At 44.2% G+C, this 18,959-nt stretch overlaps 2 protein-coding genes and 1 long non-coding RNA gene across 3 annotated transcripts in view; 2 read left to right on the plus strand and 1 right to left on the minus strand.

Annotated features, from left to right (window-relative positions):
* The window catches only part of ZFYVE19 (zinc finger, FYVE domain containing 19), a 38,145-nt gene extending 26,667 nt beyond the window's left edge, over nt 1-11,478 (plus strand). Inside the window, exons 10-12 of the mRNA XM_014950325.1 lie at nt 4,562-4,704; nt 6,062-7,346; nt 11,349-11,478. Of these exons, the coding sequence (XP_014805811.1) occupies nt 4,562-4,704; nt 6,062-6,128 (210 nt within the window). The 3' untranslated portion in view covers nt 6,129-7,346; nt 11,349-11,478. The remainder of the gene's footprint in view (nt 1-4,561; nt 4,705-6,061; nt 7,347-11,348) is intronic.
* The window catches only part of PPP1R14D (protein phosphatase 1 regulatory inhibitor subunit 14D), a 9,036-nt gene continuing 993 nt past the window's right edge, over nt 10,917-18,959 (minus strand). The window contains exons 2-4 of the mRNA XM_014950323.1: nt 14,359-14,454; nt 14,111-14,143; nt 10,917-11,746 (exon numbers count right to left, since the gene is read on the minus strand). Coding sequence (XP_014805809.1) covers nt 11,678-11,746; nt 14,111-14,143; nt 14,359-14,454 — 198 coding nt within the window. The 3' untranslated portion in view covers nt 10,917-11,677. The remainder of the gene's footprint in view (nt 11,747-14,110; nt 14,144-14,358; nt 14,455-18,959) is intronic.
* LOC106892808 overlaps nt 17,872-18,959 on the plus strand; it is a 3,265-nt gene continuing 2,177 nt past the window's right edge. The window contains exon 1 of the long non-coding RNA XR_001412937.1: nt 17,872-18,555. This is a non-coding gene — a long non-coding RNA (uncharacterized LOC106892808). The remainder of the gene's footprint in view (nt 18,556-18,959) is intronic.

Here is an 18,959-nt window from a genome sequence, read left to right on the forward strand (position 1 = left end):
GTCTCCCTTCAGAATCTGTTTCCTGTTTCTGTCATTGCTCCAGAAGCAAATGGCCAGCCTTTACCAGTTCACTGCTTCAGTTTGAATGCAGTATGTTCCTTTATGTCAAATGCAGTTCATGTGTTTATTTTTAACAACAGATAGTATGTTTTTTCCTCTTAATCCATTTGTTATACCTAAGTGGTCTGATATTTTTTCAGACCTGTGTTCTCTGTGTTTGGCACTTATCAGCCCTACCTTCTCATTGTATCTTGAAGTTGTTGCTGCATCCCAGCTGGGCAAAATCCTGTTAATTTTTCTAGAAATGGAAGCACGAGTGGTTAGTCTGAGAGAGGAATGAGCCTTCAAAGCCTGTATGAATGATCTTGTCCCTGACAAATCATTTTCTTGTGCTCCTTTTCCAGCAGTGCTGCTCACCCAGCTGTGACCAGAGGCCTCAGCAGGGCTGCTGGCTGGCACTATTGAGAATGGCACTTTATTTACATTGGAGGTAGAGGCAGAGCTGGGTTTGGGAGCCAGCAGCTTGTATATATTCCTATATATTCAGCCCCACTTTGCCTTGTTTGGGTGACTGCTTTTCAAGCTGTGCACATTCAGCACCTCTGAGAATGAAGCCCTGAAAGTCTCGTACCAGATAACTGTAAGCTGAGACTCGCAAGATCAGTGGATGTATCTTTCTCTGCCGTTCCCACTGAGGGAGATCTTGGTTAACAAACTTTTCCTTCTTCTGAACATGCCAGTTTCATATGCCTTTTACCATGTCCTCCTTGTTTCTTAGGTACACCAGCCTCCTGATACCAGAAGCCTGGTCCAGCAGACAGATGACCTTTTAACTCAACTGTCTGAGGAAGTTGCCATTGATGAGCATTACAGACCAAAAGTCCAGCCTCAAGGTATCTATTTTGGCTTACAAAGACCTTTTTCTGTCTAATGATGTATGTGCTATAGTAAGAAGGGAATATGTGCATTCCTGATTAGCTTACAGGTGAGCTGGGTGTCCAGTTTGTCCTTATCTCCCTGGTAGGACTCCCAAATTGACCAAGAGCAGCCACCGAGCTCCATACTGGGTCTCATTGTCTCTCTTTGGAGATGGTTCCTTCTTCTCAGGGTTATTGCTCCTCTCTGTTTCTCTAAGGTGACCCTTCCCTGAGGAGGAGCTGTTGCTACTCCTAGCACACCTGTGCTCTGTAACAAGACATTGGAACCTGGGATACCATTTACCTTCCTAGCTGCCGTGCTTTCTCTCTCTCTGAGGTGTTTAATCTCACTGTAAAACACAGATTAGCTCACTTTCTTCTTTTCATGTACAGTGCAGATCCTACTGTGGCCTGCCTTCTCCCATTATTACCCGGATTAATAGAGAGCAGCCAGCTGCTCTCATACCATTGCTTTAGTCATGTCTGTGCCCAAGCAACGTCCTGCTGTGTCACCAGCGTGTTCTGTGTGTCTGTCTGCAGCTGTTGGCAGCCAAAGATTGAATGATCTCAATCGGGAAAGTGAAGATTGTGTTTGCCCTGCAAATCTGGACCCAAAACAGCTAGAGGAAGAGAAGAATAAACTTCTGGCAGAAGCTGCTGCTGAACTGCGGGAAGAGAACACGAGGCAGGAAAAGGTCCTACAAGTGGCCAAGAGACTGGCAGCACTCAGAGGCGAGGACCCTGAGAAAGGTGGGTAGCAGGTGAGAACACAGTGCTAGGAGAGGAACAGCGTTCCTGTGACAGAGTAATTTCTTTTCCAAGAGGCTTTTATGCATTTAATTCCTCTGCTCTGCAAGAAGCAGACTGAGACTTGTTTCTGTCTGTTAAGTTGGTTCAGGGGGAGAACTTTAGAGTAGTAGGGGAGAACTTTAGAGTAGGGTAGATGGTTGGACTCGATGATCCCAAGGGTCTCTTCCAGCCTAGATGATTCTGTGATTCTGTGATCATGAAATCAGTACAAAAGATCTTAGTTGAAGGTAGAGGCCAGAGCTGTAAGGTCCAACTGCTTTGTCTTTCACCCTTCTTTGAGATAATTCTAGCATACTCTGGAAAGGTTAACAAAGCTTTTAAAATCACAGCTCTGGTTTTGGTGGGTTTTTTTTCCTTCCCTCTTCCAGTATTAGAAACAAACAGTAACACCCTTTTTGAGGAGTGTCCATCTGAAAGGGATCTGTCTCTGCCACAGGCAGAATGTCAAAACCAGCTCACACCACAGGGGATTGTCTCTGGCACCTAAGTGGGCACAAGGTTTGAGGCAGGTGTGGGTCACAGTCTCCTGTCTCTTACTCCTGCAGTTACACTGGAAGCCTATAAACTTCCTGACAGCGATGAGGAAGTTGCTGAGGAGGAAGCCATTCGCAGAGTGCTACAACAGGTGAGAAGTGGCAGCTGTGGCCTTGTTTGTCTTCCTCTCAGTTATTCCCAGTGTGTATGTTACCTGGTGAGCATGCAAAGGATGCGTTTCTGTTCCTGAGCAGAGTTTCATTCCTCCCCCTCCTAGTGTTTTTCCAATACTTGCTCCCATGGGCCATTCAGTTACAGGCTGTTGACAAACGTGACTTCTAGTCTGTCACACAGTCTTTCTCATTCAGGCTTAGTGTCTCTTGTGGCGTGTGTCTCCTCTTCAACCCCACTCTGTGGGTACTTCCTTACTTGTTTCATCTTTTCCCTGACCCATAGATGAGATGTCTGCTGTTTTAGTGGAGCTTATACCTAGATTTTTCTCTGAAATTGCTACGTGTTGTCTTGCAAGCAGACACGAGTATTCTGTGCTTAAATTTCTGCCTGATTGCAGACCACATGTGTGTGATTATCATGATGTTGAGGGTCTGCTGCTAGCTGTGCTAGCTGAAGGCCCCTGCTGCTGCACTGGCTGTTCACAATGTGCAGACAGAACAAGCTCACATCTGGCTGGATACCACCAGATGTATCCAGACTTGTCATCTCCTGCTACTGCATGAGAGCAAGGAGAAGGGCAGGAGGTTTAGAGCCTAGAATGAGGCTCCCAACTGTGTTTGAAACAAGAGGCTTCTTGCTTTCTTTTGACACCAGCTCACAGAGGAAGCAGCCCTGGATGAAGCAAGTGGATTCAACATTCCTCCAGATCAGACCACCCAACCAGGACCCTCGCAACAGAAGCTGCATAAGAAAGCAAAGCAAAAGGTCAGTGAGCTGGTCAGGATCTCTTGAAATTACATGTTCCAGGATCAAAGGAGAGCACAGTTGTGCAGCAAAAGTTTGCTGTATCCTAGGATTAATGCAGGAAAAAAAAAAACCAACCAGCTTCTTCAGAGCAGACAGAGTGGCTTCTGCAAGGCTGACCAGCCCTGAGCACAGCTGTGAGCACGTCCTTTACTTTTAAAAGGAATTGCTCCCTGGGATACAATTCCTTTCAAGCTGGCTTTCTGCTGACTGGGATGGTGTCCTCTAAACCCAGAAAAGTTAGCGTAGACCTCACAAGGTGGGTATTGGAGAAGGGATTTTTGACTCACCAGTATAATTAGACCAAGAAGGCCAATGTCTAGTGCTGTGCACCCTGAACCAGGGTAAGTGGGAGGTTTGCCAGTGCTTTCAGCATGTGCAGAATAAACCTCTTGATAGTAATCAACTGTCTGTGTTCTCATATAACGTCAGAGGAAGGAATTAGTAACAAGATAGCGTATGCTCAGAATGGATTCCAGCCTATTATGGAAATACATACACCTTCTGTAATGTATATTACAAGAATTAAAAGGACCTGTGACTCACAGACACCTGACAGGCCTGGCCCCAGTGGAAGAAATTATTTAATTGTGAGCATTATTGAAAGCATCCATTTCCTAGGTATGCCACCTTGCGCTTCTGGGATTACTGATGTAAAAGATAGTGCCATCTTATTGCTGTTGTGATAGGAAGCTGCCTCTGTCGGTGGCCAGGCACTGTGTCCCAATGTGTGTATGGCTGTTTAGTTCCACAAGAGTTCTTTGTAAAGCAGCAGGATGGGCTTATGGGTAGATTTTTAGATTATGATTTCAGAAGATCTTTTTCGGCCCAACCTCAGGTGCAAATCTGGTACCTGATCTGGTACCAAAAGGTAGGGGCCTTTTGGCAAATTCCTTTGTCCCCCAGTTTTCTTTCTATAGCAGAGGGAAAACAATCCACCCTGCACCTCCTCATTGCTTTCCCTGCCCACGTAACTGCTTTCAGCAAAACTGCTGGATTGCTTTCTTTTGCAGCTGGGATTGTCTATCACTTGGTATTGCTGTGGTGCCTACCAGCAGGTCTGGGCTTCATGCCTTTAGCACAGCATGGCCAACGTTGGTGTGTATTGCCGTAGACACTAAATGAAGGTGAATATCTATTTACATTCCAAGGAAGATTCATCAGCAAATGACAGGGAGTACATTAAGTTTTTATTTAACAATCTAGATAGCTATGGAGCCTATCCTTGGCCTCTGGGCAAGTTCATCTCACAGACTTAGGATCAACAGAGTGAACTGTGGACAACGTGACGTGTCATTGTGGCCATCGTGCATTACAATGAAAGTCCCGTATTGTCTCTGCTGGGGCTTGAATTCCCTGTCTCTGTTTTCTTTGTGAATTAGAGCCAGACTCCAACCATCCCAGCTCTTGTCAGGGCAGATGACAGTGATGAGGAGGAGTTACCCTGGTGCTGTATCTGCAACGAAGATGCCACTTTGCGCTGCCACGGCTGCGACGGGGACCTCTACTGCCAGCGCTGTTTTCGGTAAGTCTCACAATGCCTCTTGGGCTGAGAGGCAGGTCACAGCTAAGCCTGGCTGCTTTTGTTTGTTCTTCCTGCTGGGCAGAAAAGCAGGCGGTAGGAGGGGAGATTGAAGGAACCCAGATCTGAGCTGAATTCTAGTCATTATGGAAATACTTTGTAAAATCAGTCCTTATCCCAGGTTTTGGCGACTAAGCTGGTCCTAGGCAGAAATATTCTGTCTATACTGCTCCAGTGCATGTTTAGGTGCATTGTCTCCAGAGTTCTCTGGAGCAGCTGATGTGCTGCATTGCGTGGGACGGGATAAGTGACACCATTGTTCAGTGACTCCTATAGCTTGTTAATGACATTCATGGATGATCTGAGCTGGATTCCCATAAGAGGGGAGCTCAGATATTAGAAATTCCTGAGGCTTTTCTATGTTGAGACACTGCAGTCTTAAGCCATATAAAACAATCTTTGTTGAAATACATACGGGCAAACATTTTTTCCTCAGGCCTTACAGCAGCTATAGTATTGGTTCTTATACATGTGTAGTTTGGCTTTTGACCAAACAAATTGCATGTCTCAGATTTGGAGGGTGAATTCCCTTGAATACAAAACTATTCTTCACATCTTGTGTGGCTTCTTTTTTCATGCCTCAAAAGTATTGGGTAGTTGGCTGGGTTCTTGGATTAGTGATTGATGACAGTCAGACAGCAAGATAGTAACAATCTGATCAGGATAATAAGAGATGCTTTTGTGTGTATTCTCTCATTTCCTGCAAATGTTTTTGTAGAGGGATGGAAATGGTAAGAAAACATATGACTGGAAATGTTAGATTATTAAAAACAAAACAACCAAACAAAAGTGTCAGACAGCAAACATCAGTAAAAGCAGAATCAGCAGCCTGGCAGGTGAGCGAGTACATTCATGCTGCAGGTGCATGTGTCTTGCTTAATACCACCTGCTTCTGAGCATGGTTAAGACACCTGCCAATACACTGCATTTTAGCCTCAACAGTTGTGTGGAGCAGACTGTCGTTTTGACTGTTGCTAATGGGCCTGGGAATCACAAAGGTGGTGCTGAGAATGAGCCACCAGTTACGTGCATCTCTCAAGGAGAGAAAGAGACAGAGTGACCTATTGTCATTTCCCATTCCAGCAGGCAAGGATGAGCAGACCTTTCCACAAAGCACCCCAGAGGTTTCTGTTACAAGCAAGTGTCTTAAGTAGTCAGTCCAGCTGGCTGCCAGTCGGGTCCTCACAGCTAACCCTTGGGACAAGTTTCTAGTTCTGGGCTGCACTTCTTGTGCAGTGGCTAAGAGTGAGTTCCCTGCCTGGGTCTTTACTTCTGACTGCACTTTGTGTTTGCTTCTCAGGGAAGGCCATGATGAGTTTGACCTGCAGGACCACCACACCTCCCGCTATCATCTTCCTCGCAAGTAGAGTTGATCGCTCTCTTCACGGGCAGAAAAGGAGACGGAGAACGGGAAAAGAGAAGAGTTGTCCAGATGGGAAGAGTCCAAGTGGATTTGCAGCGAAAACGGGTGATGTTTTGGACAGTTAAAGAATGTGCTGTAATCTGAGAGAGTCTTGGAGGGTGTGTGACTTTGTCCTCAAAAATACAAGCAGAGAAGTGCAGGGTTTGCTGTGCATGCTTGGGGATAAATGAGGACTTCATATGAGGAGGTGGATACAAGTCTATAAATACAGATGGTAAGGCAATGCGGGTAACAGTAAAGATGTGTGTTTAAGGCACTACTGACTGGCTCATAAGTAACTTCCTGCTTTTGCTAACAGCTTGCACACTGGCTCAACAGGCAGCAAAGCACTTTGCACTAAGAAAACTATCTATATTGTGATCACGTGTGTGATGAGAACTTCCAAAGCATAATAAAAACCTATTTACGGAGGCCTGTGGTTAAAATCTCGCCTGGAAATGCCTGACAGCCCTTTACAAAGTGTTGCCTTTTTGCAATGGTATCTTAGTCCTGGTGTCAAGTGGCTTAGGGTAAGAAATGAAGGATCATGAAGGCATCAAAAACGTTTCTATGGTGTGGTTGGAAAAGGTGCAGGGGCTGCTCTGTCTTGATGGGCAGTGTTGCTCATGTACATGAAATAAAGGCTGTTTTGTAAAGGTAATTTGCTACTGATGCACAGCATTGTGGTCTGCAGTGGCTGTGCCCAGGTTCCGTGTGGTCTGTAAGAGCAATACTTTAATCTGGAAGAGTTGTGTATTGGTCTGAAAGTGGGTTTTGGCTCTGTTTATTATTATTTGGTCCCCTGGTAGGATAAAGATGTTACCTGTGTGATTCTCTTTATCTGGCTACGATTCTAAGTTTGGTTTAATATTCTCATAACCCTCCCTGGAGTTAGTCCAGGTGCAAGTGGCACTTGCCAGTGAGCAAAGCACCCAGAAATGATTCAAATACCCAACTAAACATGCCCTAAATTGGCTCTAATGTCCCATGAGGCTGAGCTCTACCCACGACTATAATGTGACTTCGAAGATGGCTCTCTAAGTTTGAAAAATTCCAATGGCAAAAAAAAAATCAAAGCTTTGTCTTTGACAGGGAGTTTCGAATGAATCTTGCCTGTCTGGTTTGAGACTGCCGCTCCCAGCTGTCTGCCCTGCCCCTGTCCTCAAGGTCACCTCCTCTGTAGGTGAGTTGACGAAACAGTGTTTACCTCCATCTCTGCTACCCCTGGTCAGAGCACAGCAGAGAAGTCAAACTGCTGCTGAAGGTGGTTTTGTGCTAACAGGCTGGACTGCATCAGGCCCTTCGACAGAAACCTGTATCAAACAATGTAGGGTAGTAATACAGCAGGTTAACACGCTTAAAAAATTGGAAGTGTATCCAGCAGTGCCATCAAAACCCTTTGTTAGGAAGAGGTGGCAAAACCTGGCTCTTGTGGAGGATCTTCTTTCTCCTGGCAGTCCTTGCTTTAGCAGTGCCCGTCTCTTTGGGAGAGGTTGGCAGGAAAACTACTTGAGTTGTTCTGATGCAAGAGCTCACAATAAGCCCTGTGTTACACAAAAAATTTAAGCAGAGTTCCTGCCCTGAGGAGCTTGCAGTCTTAAAAACAAAATGCTGTTCTGGCTTTGTGTTATTGTAGGAATGACACTGTAGGAATTTCATTGCTATTTGACCTGGATAATTAGTCTGATAGCAAGACAGCCCAATTCTGTCTTAGGTTAAATACTTTTGTGTTTTGCATGTACAGGAGGAGATGCAAATATCTGTTCTTAAATCTCTTCTAAGACTGATCCTTTGGGCTTCAGCTTGTGCCCTTTCCAAGCAGTTAGTAGACATTTTAATTCTTGCTTTATAGCTGCTTTTCTTTTTTTTTTATTTTAAACATCTTAGTATGAGCTGGTGTGTTACTTGCAACAAGTTGAATGCTTCAGCAGCCACAACCCAACTTTGAGCTCCTTGTGGAGTCAGGCAGGCTGTGTCTCCTAAGCCCTTCTCTGTTCACATCAGTAGTAAAGGAGCAGGTTACAGCGGGAAGCAGTTTATTTAGTTTCCCAGATTGGTTTCTGTGGGGTCATCCCAAGGAATCCAGAAATACACCCAACCCAATACCTGAAATAGAACTTACTCATACATGGAAGAGTCTCTTCAGTCAACACACAACACGCTGATGCTTTCCCTGCACCACTAATGGATGTTTTTGTGGCTCCTGAGCTTTCTGCATATAATTGGCCATTTTAGTGGCAGCCCAATCACTTTCCCCTGAAAAAGCTGTTCCCAATGTAGCTGTTGCTTCAGAGACCTCCGTGTAGGAGGGGAGAAGGGGTATCTAGATCAGGTGTCTCTGCAGGAAGCAAACCTAGTTGAATCTGTTGTTGTGAAAGAGGAATGCAGCGTGACCTTTAAGTGGGCAGTGCGCTTTTAGCTGTGTTGCTTACTCCTTTTCCTTGTCTTTGCAAAGGTGCTGGTAAACCAGTAAAGATACTGGTAAACAATCTGTTCCTGACAGGCTGGATCAACTTCAGTCGTAGCCATTCAAGGTTTGAAGAGAGATTGGTGCCTTCAAAAAAGGGAATCAGCTGCTTTGCTTCTGTCTTTGCAGCATGCCATGAGGGCATGAGATTTTCTTTCCCTCTCAAAAAGTTTTGTATGTCAACTATCAAATGTGGGCTTCACCCCAACAAGAATTCAAAATAATAACACAAGATTTAACTCAAGTTAGTTTACAAAGAGAGGTCTCAACTTAGTTAAACTGCATTTGCTGTGATTCACAAGCCTCCACATTGTCTCAAGTGCTGTAACACAATCATGTCCAAACGTAGCAGCCAGAATATTTTTAAAGGCAATGTAAGTGTTGATCATAGCTAAGGGAAAACTGTATTAAAGGTTATTTTATACATCTTCATAAACCTTCAATTAGAAGAGGACATGAGCTTTCATACATCCTGAGTTATCAAGGTATAATAAGAGGGCAAAATTCCTTAAAAGAAACATTCTTACACAGTATCTGTATAAAAACATTACAGCCCTATGCTGGTCATGGTGCTGAGAAACAGCAAAGTTATTGGAAGGTGTTTTAAAAAAAAAAAATATAATCTATTCTTATGGTTTAGGCTGAGAACAGCCAAAAAGTAAATATGAACAAGTATGATTTGCTACTTTTAAGAACTAAACAAAAAGAAGCTGCTCTGATTGTCTTATGTTGCTTTTTCTTTTGCACCAGTGAGCTGAGAAATCATCTAGCACTGGGCCACATCTTGCTTTGTTCCAAATGATCACACTGTGATGATTTGAAGCACTCCCATGAAGTATCGATGTCCTTAAGTATCAGAACCAACTGCACGTCATAGGGGCTGCAGCTTTCTCTCTTTCTGCTGCTCGCAGAATAAACACAAAGACAACTTCTGTCTAGCAGAGTTTCAAGAACCTGTTTTTTCATGGGTTCTAACAATGCCTCAAAGCAGACATTCTCTTTGCATCACCCCGTATTGAAAGAATACAGAACAATTCCCAGGGTGGAGAAAATCTGTCTTGGGCCAGGGGAAAGGCATCTCAGGTCTTTCTGCTGCTGCAGCTGAGCAGAAGCCTCCTGGTAATGTGTATAATTAATCTGGACTCCTATGCACTACTGTTCTGCAGCTAATTACAGCTCTAGTTTAGGACACTCAGTTCATGGTCTGTCCACCTAGATCTTCCACCTGAACTTGTTTGAACCTAGTCTGTGTTTTTAACAGTGCTCAGAGTTCTTTGTCAGTGTGCTCCTCTCCTGTCTCAAGGAATGTGATAGATGAGTCTTAGCAGGTTTCAACCCACGAGCAGTGCCAGATCTACAACCAGTGCAGCTCTGGATTTATTTTTATGTTGTTAAAATTTTACTTACAAAGTTGAGATTTCAGGAGGACAGGCATGTCCTATTGGCCCCTTACTAAGCCAAAAATGGCATGTCCCTCAGGCTACCTTAGATATATATGGATCTGATAAAGAAAGGCCATTTCTCCAGCCTAGTGGGTGAGTTTTAGAGCCTCTTGGAGCACCTTAGGACAAGGTATGAGGTGCATGGCTTGCTAACTTTCAGGATGCAGTGGTGTACAAGAACAGCATGTGAAGGGAAGCAAGCTGTTACATTGCAGTTGTTATGGCAGCTTGGATTTTGTCCACAGCCCACAGCTTGATCAGTGACACTTCTGCTGGAAAACGGGAGGGAAGCAAAAGGTAATAGTTGTCACCCTGTTACTGATAAAGGTGAAAAGATTAATCTATTTAAGATATTGCTGGTCCAGCCCAAGAGTACTTGTTTGTCTTTGCTAGCTAACCTGCATGTCCCTTTTGCTCCAGAGTTGATTCCTTCTGTCCCTTTCTGACAAAACATGTACTCAAAAGCTGACCTTGAACATCCTGGTGCATAGGAGCCCCTCTGGATGTGACTCAGCAACTCACCTCCTGTGTTTGAGCAGCAGGCATGAGAGCGCAGGGGGAGGACATTTGCTGTCTTATTTCCTAGGCACATGTGTCAAGTTACTGACTTGCTGAGAGGCTGGATGTGGTTTCCTCTGTATTTTTCCAGCCCCACGTTAGTTGTAGCCAGAAGAGCTTGTGCAGCAACACAGTGTGTCCTATTTCACTTCTCATTTGTGAGATCTGCCTGTCTGTGAAAGACTCACTCCGAGATGCTCCCTGCAGGGAAATTGGAGCAAGTGTTTTTTCACTTCAGTTTTTCTTTTAGTGCCTAAAAAGAGAGCAAAAGCAAGCAGTGCACAGCTGGTTTTCTCTGTTTTAATATATAAAATAAGCATTATTCCACCATCTTTTTAAATTAGGAGAAAAATGATTCCCAGACCTTGCTCCTTTAGAAGACGCTTCTAATTCATTCAGTCCTAAATTCCACAAAAAGGAGAACCAATCTGTCTATCATTAGCCTTAGCAGCTGTTTCAGTAACTTCCCCTTACTAGACCAGGTACACTCAAACATTTTCCTTCCATCCTACTGCATATTTTCTGTCCAACCTTCATGAATAACAGAGGCTTAATAAGACTTACAAAGTATGTGCAGTGCCTTGGAGTCAGGTACAGCAAGTAACAGGCAGGAGATAGCAGCTGGGTCCCAGCCAGACTGAAACAGAGTGCGGCTTAACAGTACCTGATTTTCCATGTTGATGGATGAGTGATAACCAATGCCTTGTTTTCCTTGCAGTGGATGGAAAGAAAGAAGTCTTGATGAGCTCCTGAGAACTGTATTCAACTCTCCTCAGCCAGCATGGAAATTCTTAGAAGAAACTAAAGGAAGGACATGCTGATCCCCAGGTTAACATGCCCTTTAAGAATCAGGAAAACGTACAATCTATCTCCCTGCTCTGTGCGTAGATCTGGAAGGAGTGGAGACTTCAAACCACTGGTACAAAGTTCACAAACTTGGTGATGTTTCTCAATAACAGTAAGTCCTACACATATTCTGATCCCGGTTTTCGTGGGGAAGAGACACGTTTCCTTGTGACCAAAGCTGGGTGTTTCATGTGGGCAAGGTCATTTCTTCTGAGGATTGGTGACTCTCCGGAGACCTTTCAATCGACTAAGCAATTCCGTAATGAAGTCCTACAATGAGAATTGGTTGAAGAAGGATGTCATGTTAATTCCATACTCACCAGCCCAAAGAGTACTATGGCATTTGCGTTAGTCCCACATTCACCTTCATGTTGAGCAGAAACCAGAATTTTGACATGTATTGAGCAAACCTATCATTTACCTTAGGAAAAGAGACCTTTTGATGGATGAAGAGGTTCTAAAAGCCCATCTGCTTCCCTTTCCCTGTCTCCCTCTGGCGCCACTATGTTTACTTTCTCCCCAGAAGCCAACCTGTCCCTCTTCATCCCAGATACCTGCATTTTCCACTTTGAGATGACCTCAGGAAGCTGTTGTCCTTGGTTAGGTCCCACTGCTTCCTGTTGCCACCATAACCTCCTGCCCACTTCTGCTGCCCTCCCAATCTAGGGCAAAGCAAGCTGTCCCTCTTGTCGAACCTGTCAAGCTCCATGGTGAGGATTGCAAACCATCTCGGAGCTGTGCCAATTCTACAAGGAAGTGGCTGGCAGAGAAGGGGTGGAGCAAAACACATGTAGGACTAATGATAACCTGGAGCAGGGGTTGAGGAGAGGCAGAGCAGATAGATGAGCAGTTAATGGAGATAACCCCCGACTACTTTGCTGACACAGCCAAGGACTATGAACTAAACTTGACCATCTGGTTATTCCAAGCAGAAGTGTGACTACTGCAGACTTTACCCTCTGCATGACAAGTAACATCACCATAAAGGAGTGTGCAGCCTTTCTTCACCCAGAAACAGCTGCACGTCCTTGTAATTAGGCAGGGTCACTGGAAGTATTGCAGCTGGTTACCATTTGTGTTGTGTGGGAGCCCAGCTTCCTCACCTGGGTCATCGGAGGTTACCTGCCACAGCATGCTCTGGAAGCAAATGCCTTGGATCATCCATACCTTTTTCAGTCAGTCCCTTCAGAGGAAACCAGTTTGTTTCCTCTCTCTGTTTTCTGCAAAAAGGCTGCTGTGATCTTTCAAGGGGACTGGATTCAAGATCACCACAGTGAAAATGCATATTTTTGCCAACGGGGCAGCAGAATCTGCTTGGAGTTAGCAAATACTATGCTGTCTGCAATATATATTTTCATGGCTTACAAATCAGTAGAGCAAACTCTTTTCAGTTATCTCTCTGGAAATGTGTTTGTTTCCTCTCTCTGTTTTTTGCAAAAAGGCTGCTGTGATCTTTCAAGGGGACTGGATTCAAGATCACCACAGTGAAAATGCATATTTTTGCCAACGGGGCAGCAGAATCTGCTTGGAGTTAGCAAATACTATGCTGTCTGCAATATATATTTTCATGGCTTACAAATCAGTAGAGCAAACTCTTTTCAGTTATCTCTCTGGAAATGTGGAACATGTTTTTGCCAACGGGGCAGCAGTATCTGCTTGGAGTTGGCAAATACTATGCTGTCTGCAAGATACTTTCATGGCTTACAAATCAGTAGAGCAAGCTCTTTTCAGTTATCTCTCTGGAAATGTGGAGTTCTTTCCCAAGTTTTGAAATTCAGACACTCTGAAAACTATTTCCTTATTGCCAGCCTTGCCTGCTGAACCCCTGCTAGACGACTATCTGCAATGTTTGCTACAGCCAGGTTTAATTTCAATGATAGTTGTGCATCCACCTCATTTTCTGTATGTTCATCACTGTGTGCCTACCTGGCCTCGACAAGACGTGGAGACTGATGAGTGATGTCCCAGCACAATGTTCACCTGCAGCCCCTGTGACTGGAGCAGGGGTGGGGGGCCCCGTTTTGCACAGGTTTTTTGCAGTGCAGTGAAAGCAGTTGCTGTGTGTTGTGTGCACCAGGTACTGGGCTCCGCTCTTTTGGACGTTGTGACAGCTTGTGGGACTTCTTCAACTCTCTGACTCAAAGCCAGTACTTGTAAAGTTCACATGTGAAACTAATTTACGTGGCTGCTGCTCAACAGTTGTCTGCCCAATGCAGTCTGAGGGCTATCCTACGTTCTTGTCACTCAACACTAGAGTATTTTAAGCTAAGAGTGCATTTAGTTACCAGTGGGCAGGATGGTTGTGAGCTGTATCACTGCTTATGGCTTTTCTACACTGAGAAACACATGGCAGCTCAGCCTGCTCATCTCAGGATGTCCAAAACATGGAGTGAACTTTCTTTGGTTGTAGAGCATAATTCCTTATTTGCTTCGCTGCTCTGCCTTCAGCTCACCTGTGTAGATTTGCATGTATTTTCCTAACACAGCAGAGTAAAATGGCAGACACCTCCCATTGGGAATTAAATCTGCAACATCATGTTTGGCACAGTAGTATCTTGGCTATTCAGCCAAGCAGCAGCAGGCACACTTTTAGAGCACAGTATAACATACATGTATTGATGGTGCTTCACTCACCTCTGTTGGGCTGGAGCACTCATGGAGGATTTCCTAAAAACCAAGGAGGAGTCATTTTAGTATTTTATGAGTCGACCCATTCTCCCCTTTCTACAGAAAGGGTAAATAATCTTACTACTTTTGACAGGCTAAAGGCACAAGGAAGCATCTTGCAACACTGTATGGACACATTCTGTACCCCTCACACCACCACTACTCTTTATGAAAGAAGTCCCTTACTTAAAAGTCACCAAGTCCCTCTATCTGACCTGTAGTTTTAACTTCTGTTCTTCATTAGGGACTTCCAGGAGATCTTCAAGATCAATTTGTGGTTCAGGAGCTGCTGCCTCAGTTTCCTCTTTTAGCTAAAAAGAAAAAAAAAAAAAACAAAAACAAAACAGTTGTTAAACCTTCAAACTTCTAAGAATGCTAGAGGCCATCTTTAAAGAACTGAGCAGCTGAGAAGAAACTATTTACAATAAAGCTATGCTGCAAAGTTGAGGTCAAGATATAACTTGTCTCAAAATGAGGTCCTTTTAAAGAAAGCATGGATTCCAGCCCCTCTGTGGTGTCTGCTACAGCCATGCATCCTGATGTACACATTCTTCACCTTGTTCCACCTCAACACTTGATACCACTGCTGAGGGATCATCGTCCATCATGGGAAGACCCTTCCAAGAATATCCAACTGCAATGCAACGTCAGCCAGCCTGGGACAACCCTCATTTATGAAGAGTGTGCACAAGCATTTACTGAACAGAAATCCAGCAGGCTTGGTCTTAGAGACACACAACTAATATAAGAAGATTTTAGGCTTTTAGGGTAAATACATTCACATAGCTGGTATTTATACTAAGGCTTTTTGCAGTAATGGAGAGAAAAACAAGCTTTTGACAGATCTAACAATGTTTTACCAGCTTTCTCCAACACACAAGAGGGATAGAATTGTCTCCTTTAATAGAAAAGAGACCCCAAGCTGTGGTGACTGGAGTGATAATCTTGTAATGCGTGTAAGGGTGTTAGTTGGAAACATTTGTAAACTTGATCACACGCACGTTTTAGCTCCACGCTTCTCTACAAGACTGTAAGGAAAGCAGGCTGTGGCTTCCAATGTATTTGCAAAGTGAATCTTTGACAACAAAACACTAGTGATATTTTAACATAGTAACGAGCAAAATAAGGATACTGAGTAAACAGTGCAGTACCTGATTGCTGGGTAGTTTTTATGGATGTGTATGTAAAACATTAAACAATAAAAGCAATACTTACGGGAAAAAACTGAAACTTGTTCTGAGCAGTCCCTGATACCAAGCCAGAGAGGAAGTAGAAAGCATTTGTTCAGCTCTGTTACACAGCTGACTTGACAATAAGCAATAAGCCAGATTTAAATATATTGTACTGCGACCCACACAGCAGTTCTTCTTAAAAGTAATAGTTTTCATGTGACTGTTCAAACACCAGGTGTTGATCCAGCCTGACTTTGGCTAAGTAGACTGGGAGGGTGAGACAGAGAAGGAACTCCCTATGGCTTTGTGGTCCTAGTATGGATGGTGTTCTGGCTTCTGGGTGCAGGGAATCATCTCGAAAGTTAAAATTGTCTTTTGAGTCTTAGTTTTGTTGCAAAAAGCCTTGTGCAGGTTGTCTGTACCAGGAGGTGATGTTTGAACCAACCTTGCTGGTGTTTGAGTGCTCAGCTCTGTTTATTCTGGCTCTGTCATCGGGGTTTCTGGAAGACTCTGAGGACCATTGCACTGCCAAGGGCAGGTGGAGCGAGGGAAGAAGCTGACAAAGAGACAATTTAATGGAAGTGGATGGATCCAAGGAAGCCCAGACTAGCAGGGCTCACCAAATCATCTTGCCACAATGCAGAGCAGGAGGACCTGCTGGACACCTGGGTGATTACAAGTAATTTACTGGGGCACATGTATTTATTTGAAAAGGTCCCATGTAACCCCCTGTTGTTTATGGTTATTAACAATCTCTGACCTGGCACAGCATCGTATTATGTAGTTCCTGCTAGCAAATCTCTTAGGTTGGCCCAAATAAGCCAGGAAGCTGGGAAACCTGTTGTGCTGGAGAGGTGCTAGCAAAGGCAAGCCGCTGGCAACCTGTTCCTGTAAGGACTTGGCTGAATTTCTCGCTTGTGCCTGCTGGGATTTTATAGGAGGGAAAGAAAAATCCCCTTTGGGCAGTTACTCTGATGACAGTAAACAGCTCCTAATTCTCAGAAAACCAGGAGTGATAACATAACCTGACTTGTTTTTCTGACACCATGACGAGTGTACACCTGTAGGCTGGGGCAAGTATGAGTAGCACATGGGGAGCCTCAACCTGGGTCATGTTACCCAAACCTTCTCTTTAAAACTGCACTAATTCCCCAAAGGGCAAGATGATCTGTTACTTGTTCTCCTTGCTTATCTCTAGCAAATCTCATCAGTCAGGCTAAGGGCCCTCCGAACAGGGGACAGTCCCTTAAGTGCTGATGTGGTTGGGAGGTGACACTGTCACTGCCACTGTTGTGTTGAACAGCCTTCAGGCACCAGGACCACCGCTCTAGCACTCCGCAGACACGCTGAATTTTGCCTGTCTGAGTAGGCCTAGCGATAACATCTGCTCCTCTTTACACTGTATAATGTTTCACAATGCATTACCAAAAGGCCTAAGATGCACCTGAGAATTTATTCCTATCATTTTATAACCTAAAGAAAGCAACTGGAAAATCAGAGTTAAGTCTTGAAGAGATTATAAGCTTTTATCCTTTGTCATTTTTACTCATCAAGCTATAAAATTGAGAATTAAAAACCTTAATTAACAACAGGAGCAACAATGTACTCATTTTCAGAGGAGCCATGCATTTGCAACAGAAGCAGGTGACACTGTCACTGCCACTGTTGTGCTGAACAGCCTTCATTCACCAGGACCACCGCTCTACCACTTCCCAGACACTGAATTTTGCCTGTCTGAGTAGGCCTAGTGATAGTATCTGCTCCTCTCTACACTGTATAATGTTTCACAATGCATTACCAAAAGGCCTAAGATGCACCTGAGAATTTATTCCTATCATTTTATAACCTAAAGAAAGCAACTGGAAAATCAGAGTTAAGTCTTGAAGAGATTATAAGCTTTTATCCTTTGTCATTTTTACTCATCAAGCTATAAAATTGAGAATTAAAAACCTTAATTAACAACAGGAGCAACAATGTACTCATTTTCAGAGGAGCCATGCATTTGCAACAGAAGGATAGACCTTTTTTTTCCCTTGTTTTCTGCTGCATGTTCTTTGCATACGGCATAAATTAAACCAGAAATTGGCTATTTTCCTCTCCCAACATGACATAAGAAGTGTACATTCCCACAAATACCAAACAGGAAACAGTCACACAGAAAATTATTATAATAATGATGACAATAATAATAACAACAGCAACAACAACAGTAATAAAGACAGCCTCAGAGGCAGTTCCTGAAGTTTGGTTCTTCAGCCGTGGAGCTGACACAGTTCCGTGGCTCTCGGGCCCAGAAAATCAGCTGAGCTCTCCTGGGGCAGACAAAAACACCTCTGTACCATAAAAATCTCCTGTCCTGAGCTGTTCTAACATGTCTACTTCCACCGCTGATTGCAGTTTGAGGCTGCTGATGCTCAGAGTGGAAAACTCTAAGCAATCATCAGCTCACAGGGCAGAAAGGGCTTTACAGTTCATTTAGTCCGTCCCCATCCAGGACAGGAAAAAGCTGTTTTACACAATTTGTTAAACCCATCTGTGTCTTCTGTTGAGGATGTGAGTCAAGAAAGCTGTGTTCTCTTACTGCATCAGCCATTGCCCTACAGATGAAAACAGAACCCTCAGTCAAGTGATTTAAATGGCTTTAAGACCATGATGTACAATGTGGGCAAACCCTTTGTCCTTCTCCTGTCCCACACTGCAGAGGAAACATGGAAAAGCACTGTTCCTTCTGAAAGCTCCCAGTCTAAGTGCCATCCACCTAAGCCCAAAACGTGAATAGAAGGGGTACTACCAGCTTAAAACTTCAGCATACCCAGCCGCTGCTTGAACATGACTTGCTGAAATGTCACATCACCCTGAAGACAAAAACATCACGTACCCTGCAACAGCTCAATTAAAGACGGGTACCATTCAGATGCTGGACCTAGGCACTCCGGGACCTTTCCTAGTGGGTCAGCTCTCAGAAAGGCAGGAAGAGCTCCTGGTACAAGGGGAATATCAGGCAAGGAAGACAGCTCTGGGGATTTGTGAAGTTGAAGGCATAAGATCTCTACACACATCATTTCAGCATGTATTTTTTTTTCTTTCTTTCTTTCCCTGCTGCCAGTAGCGTGTCCAGACTCTGCAGCTACGGATACAGCATTATCATCTGGAGTGTCTCACTCAAGTAACAGCAGCAGCCAGACTGGTGTGACCAAAAGGAACACGGATGCACTGGTACTTCTCACCCAGCTCCCTTAGGTACTGCTTGCAGCAAAGCATCTACCACATGGAGCTCAACAACATCTTTTGTACATCTCTCCAAGCCCTGCTACTGGTGCTGAGCAATAGCTGACCCCAGCAGGTACAAGAGCAGGCAGTTTAAAGCTAGCTGGGTTATATCTATCTGCAGACATACCAGTCAGAGAGAATGCTGTAGCAGGTGGCAATTAGATACCCAATGAAGACTGAGGATGAGAAGCTGTTATAGCAGCCTTCCAGTACCTACAGGGAGCTTACAGGAGAGATGGGGAGGGACTCTTTATCAGGGAGTGTAGTGATAGGATGAGGGGGAATGGTTCTAAACCAAAAGAAGGGAGATTTAGATTAGATATTAGGAAGAAATTCTTTGCTGTGAGGGTGGTGAGGCACTGGAACAGGTTGCC

This window comes from Calidris pugnax, unplaced genomic scaffold (assembly GCF_001431845.1).
Source record: "Calidris pugnax isolate Ruff unplaced genomic scaffold, ASM143184v1 scaffold68, whole genome shotgun sequence".
Taxonomy (NCBI): Eukaryota; Metazoa; Chordata; class Aves; order Charadriiformes; family Scolopacidae; genus Calidris; species Calidris pugnax.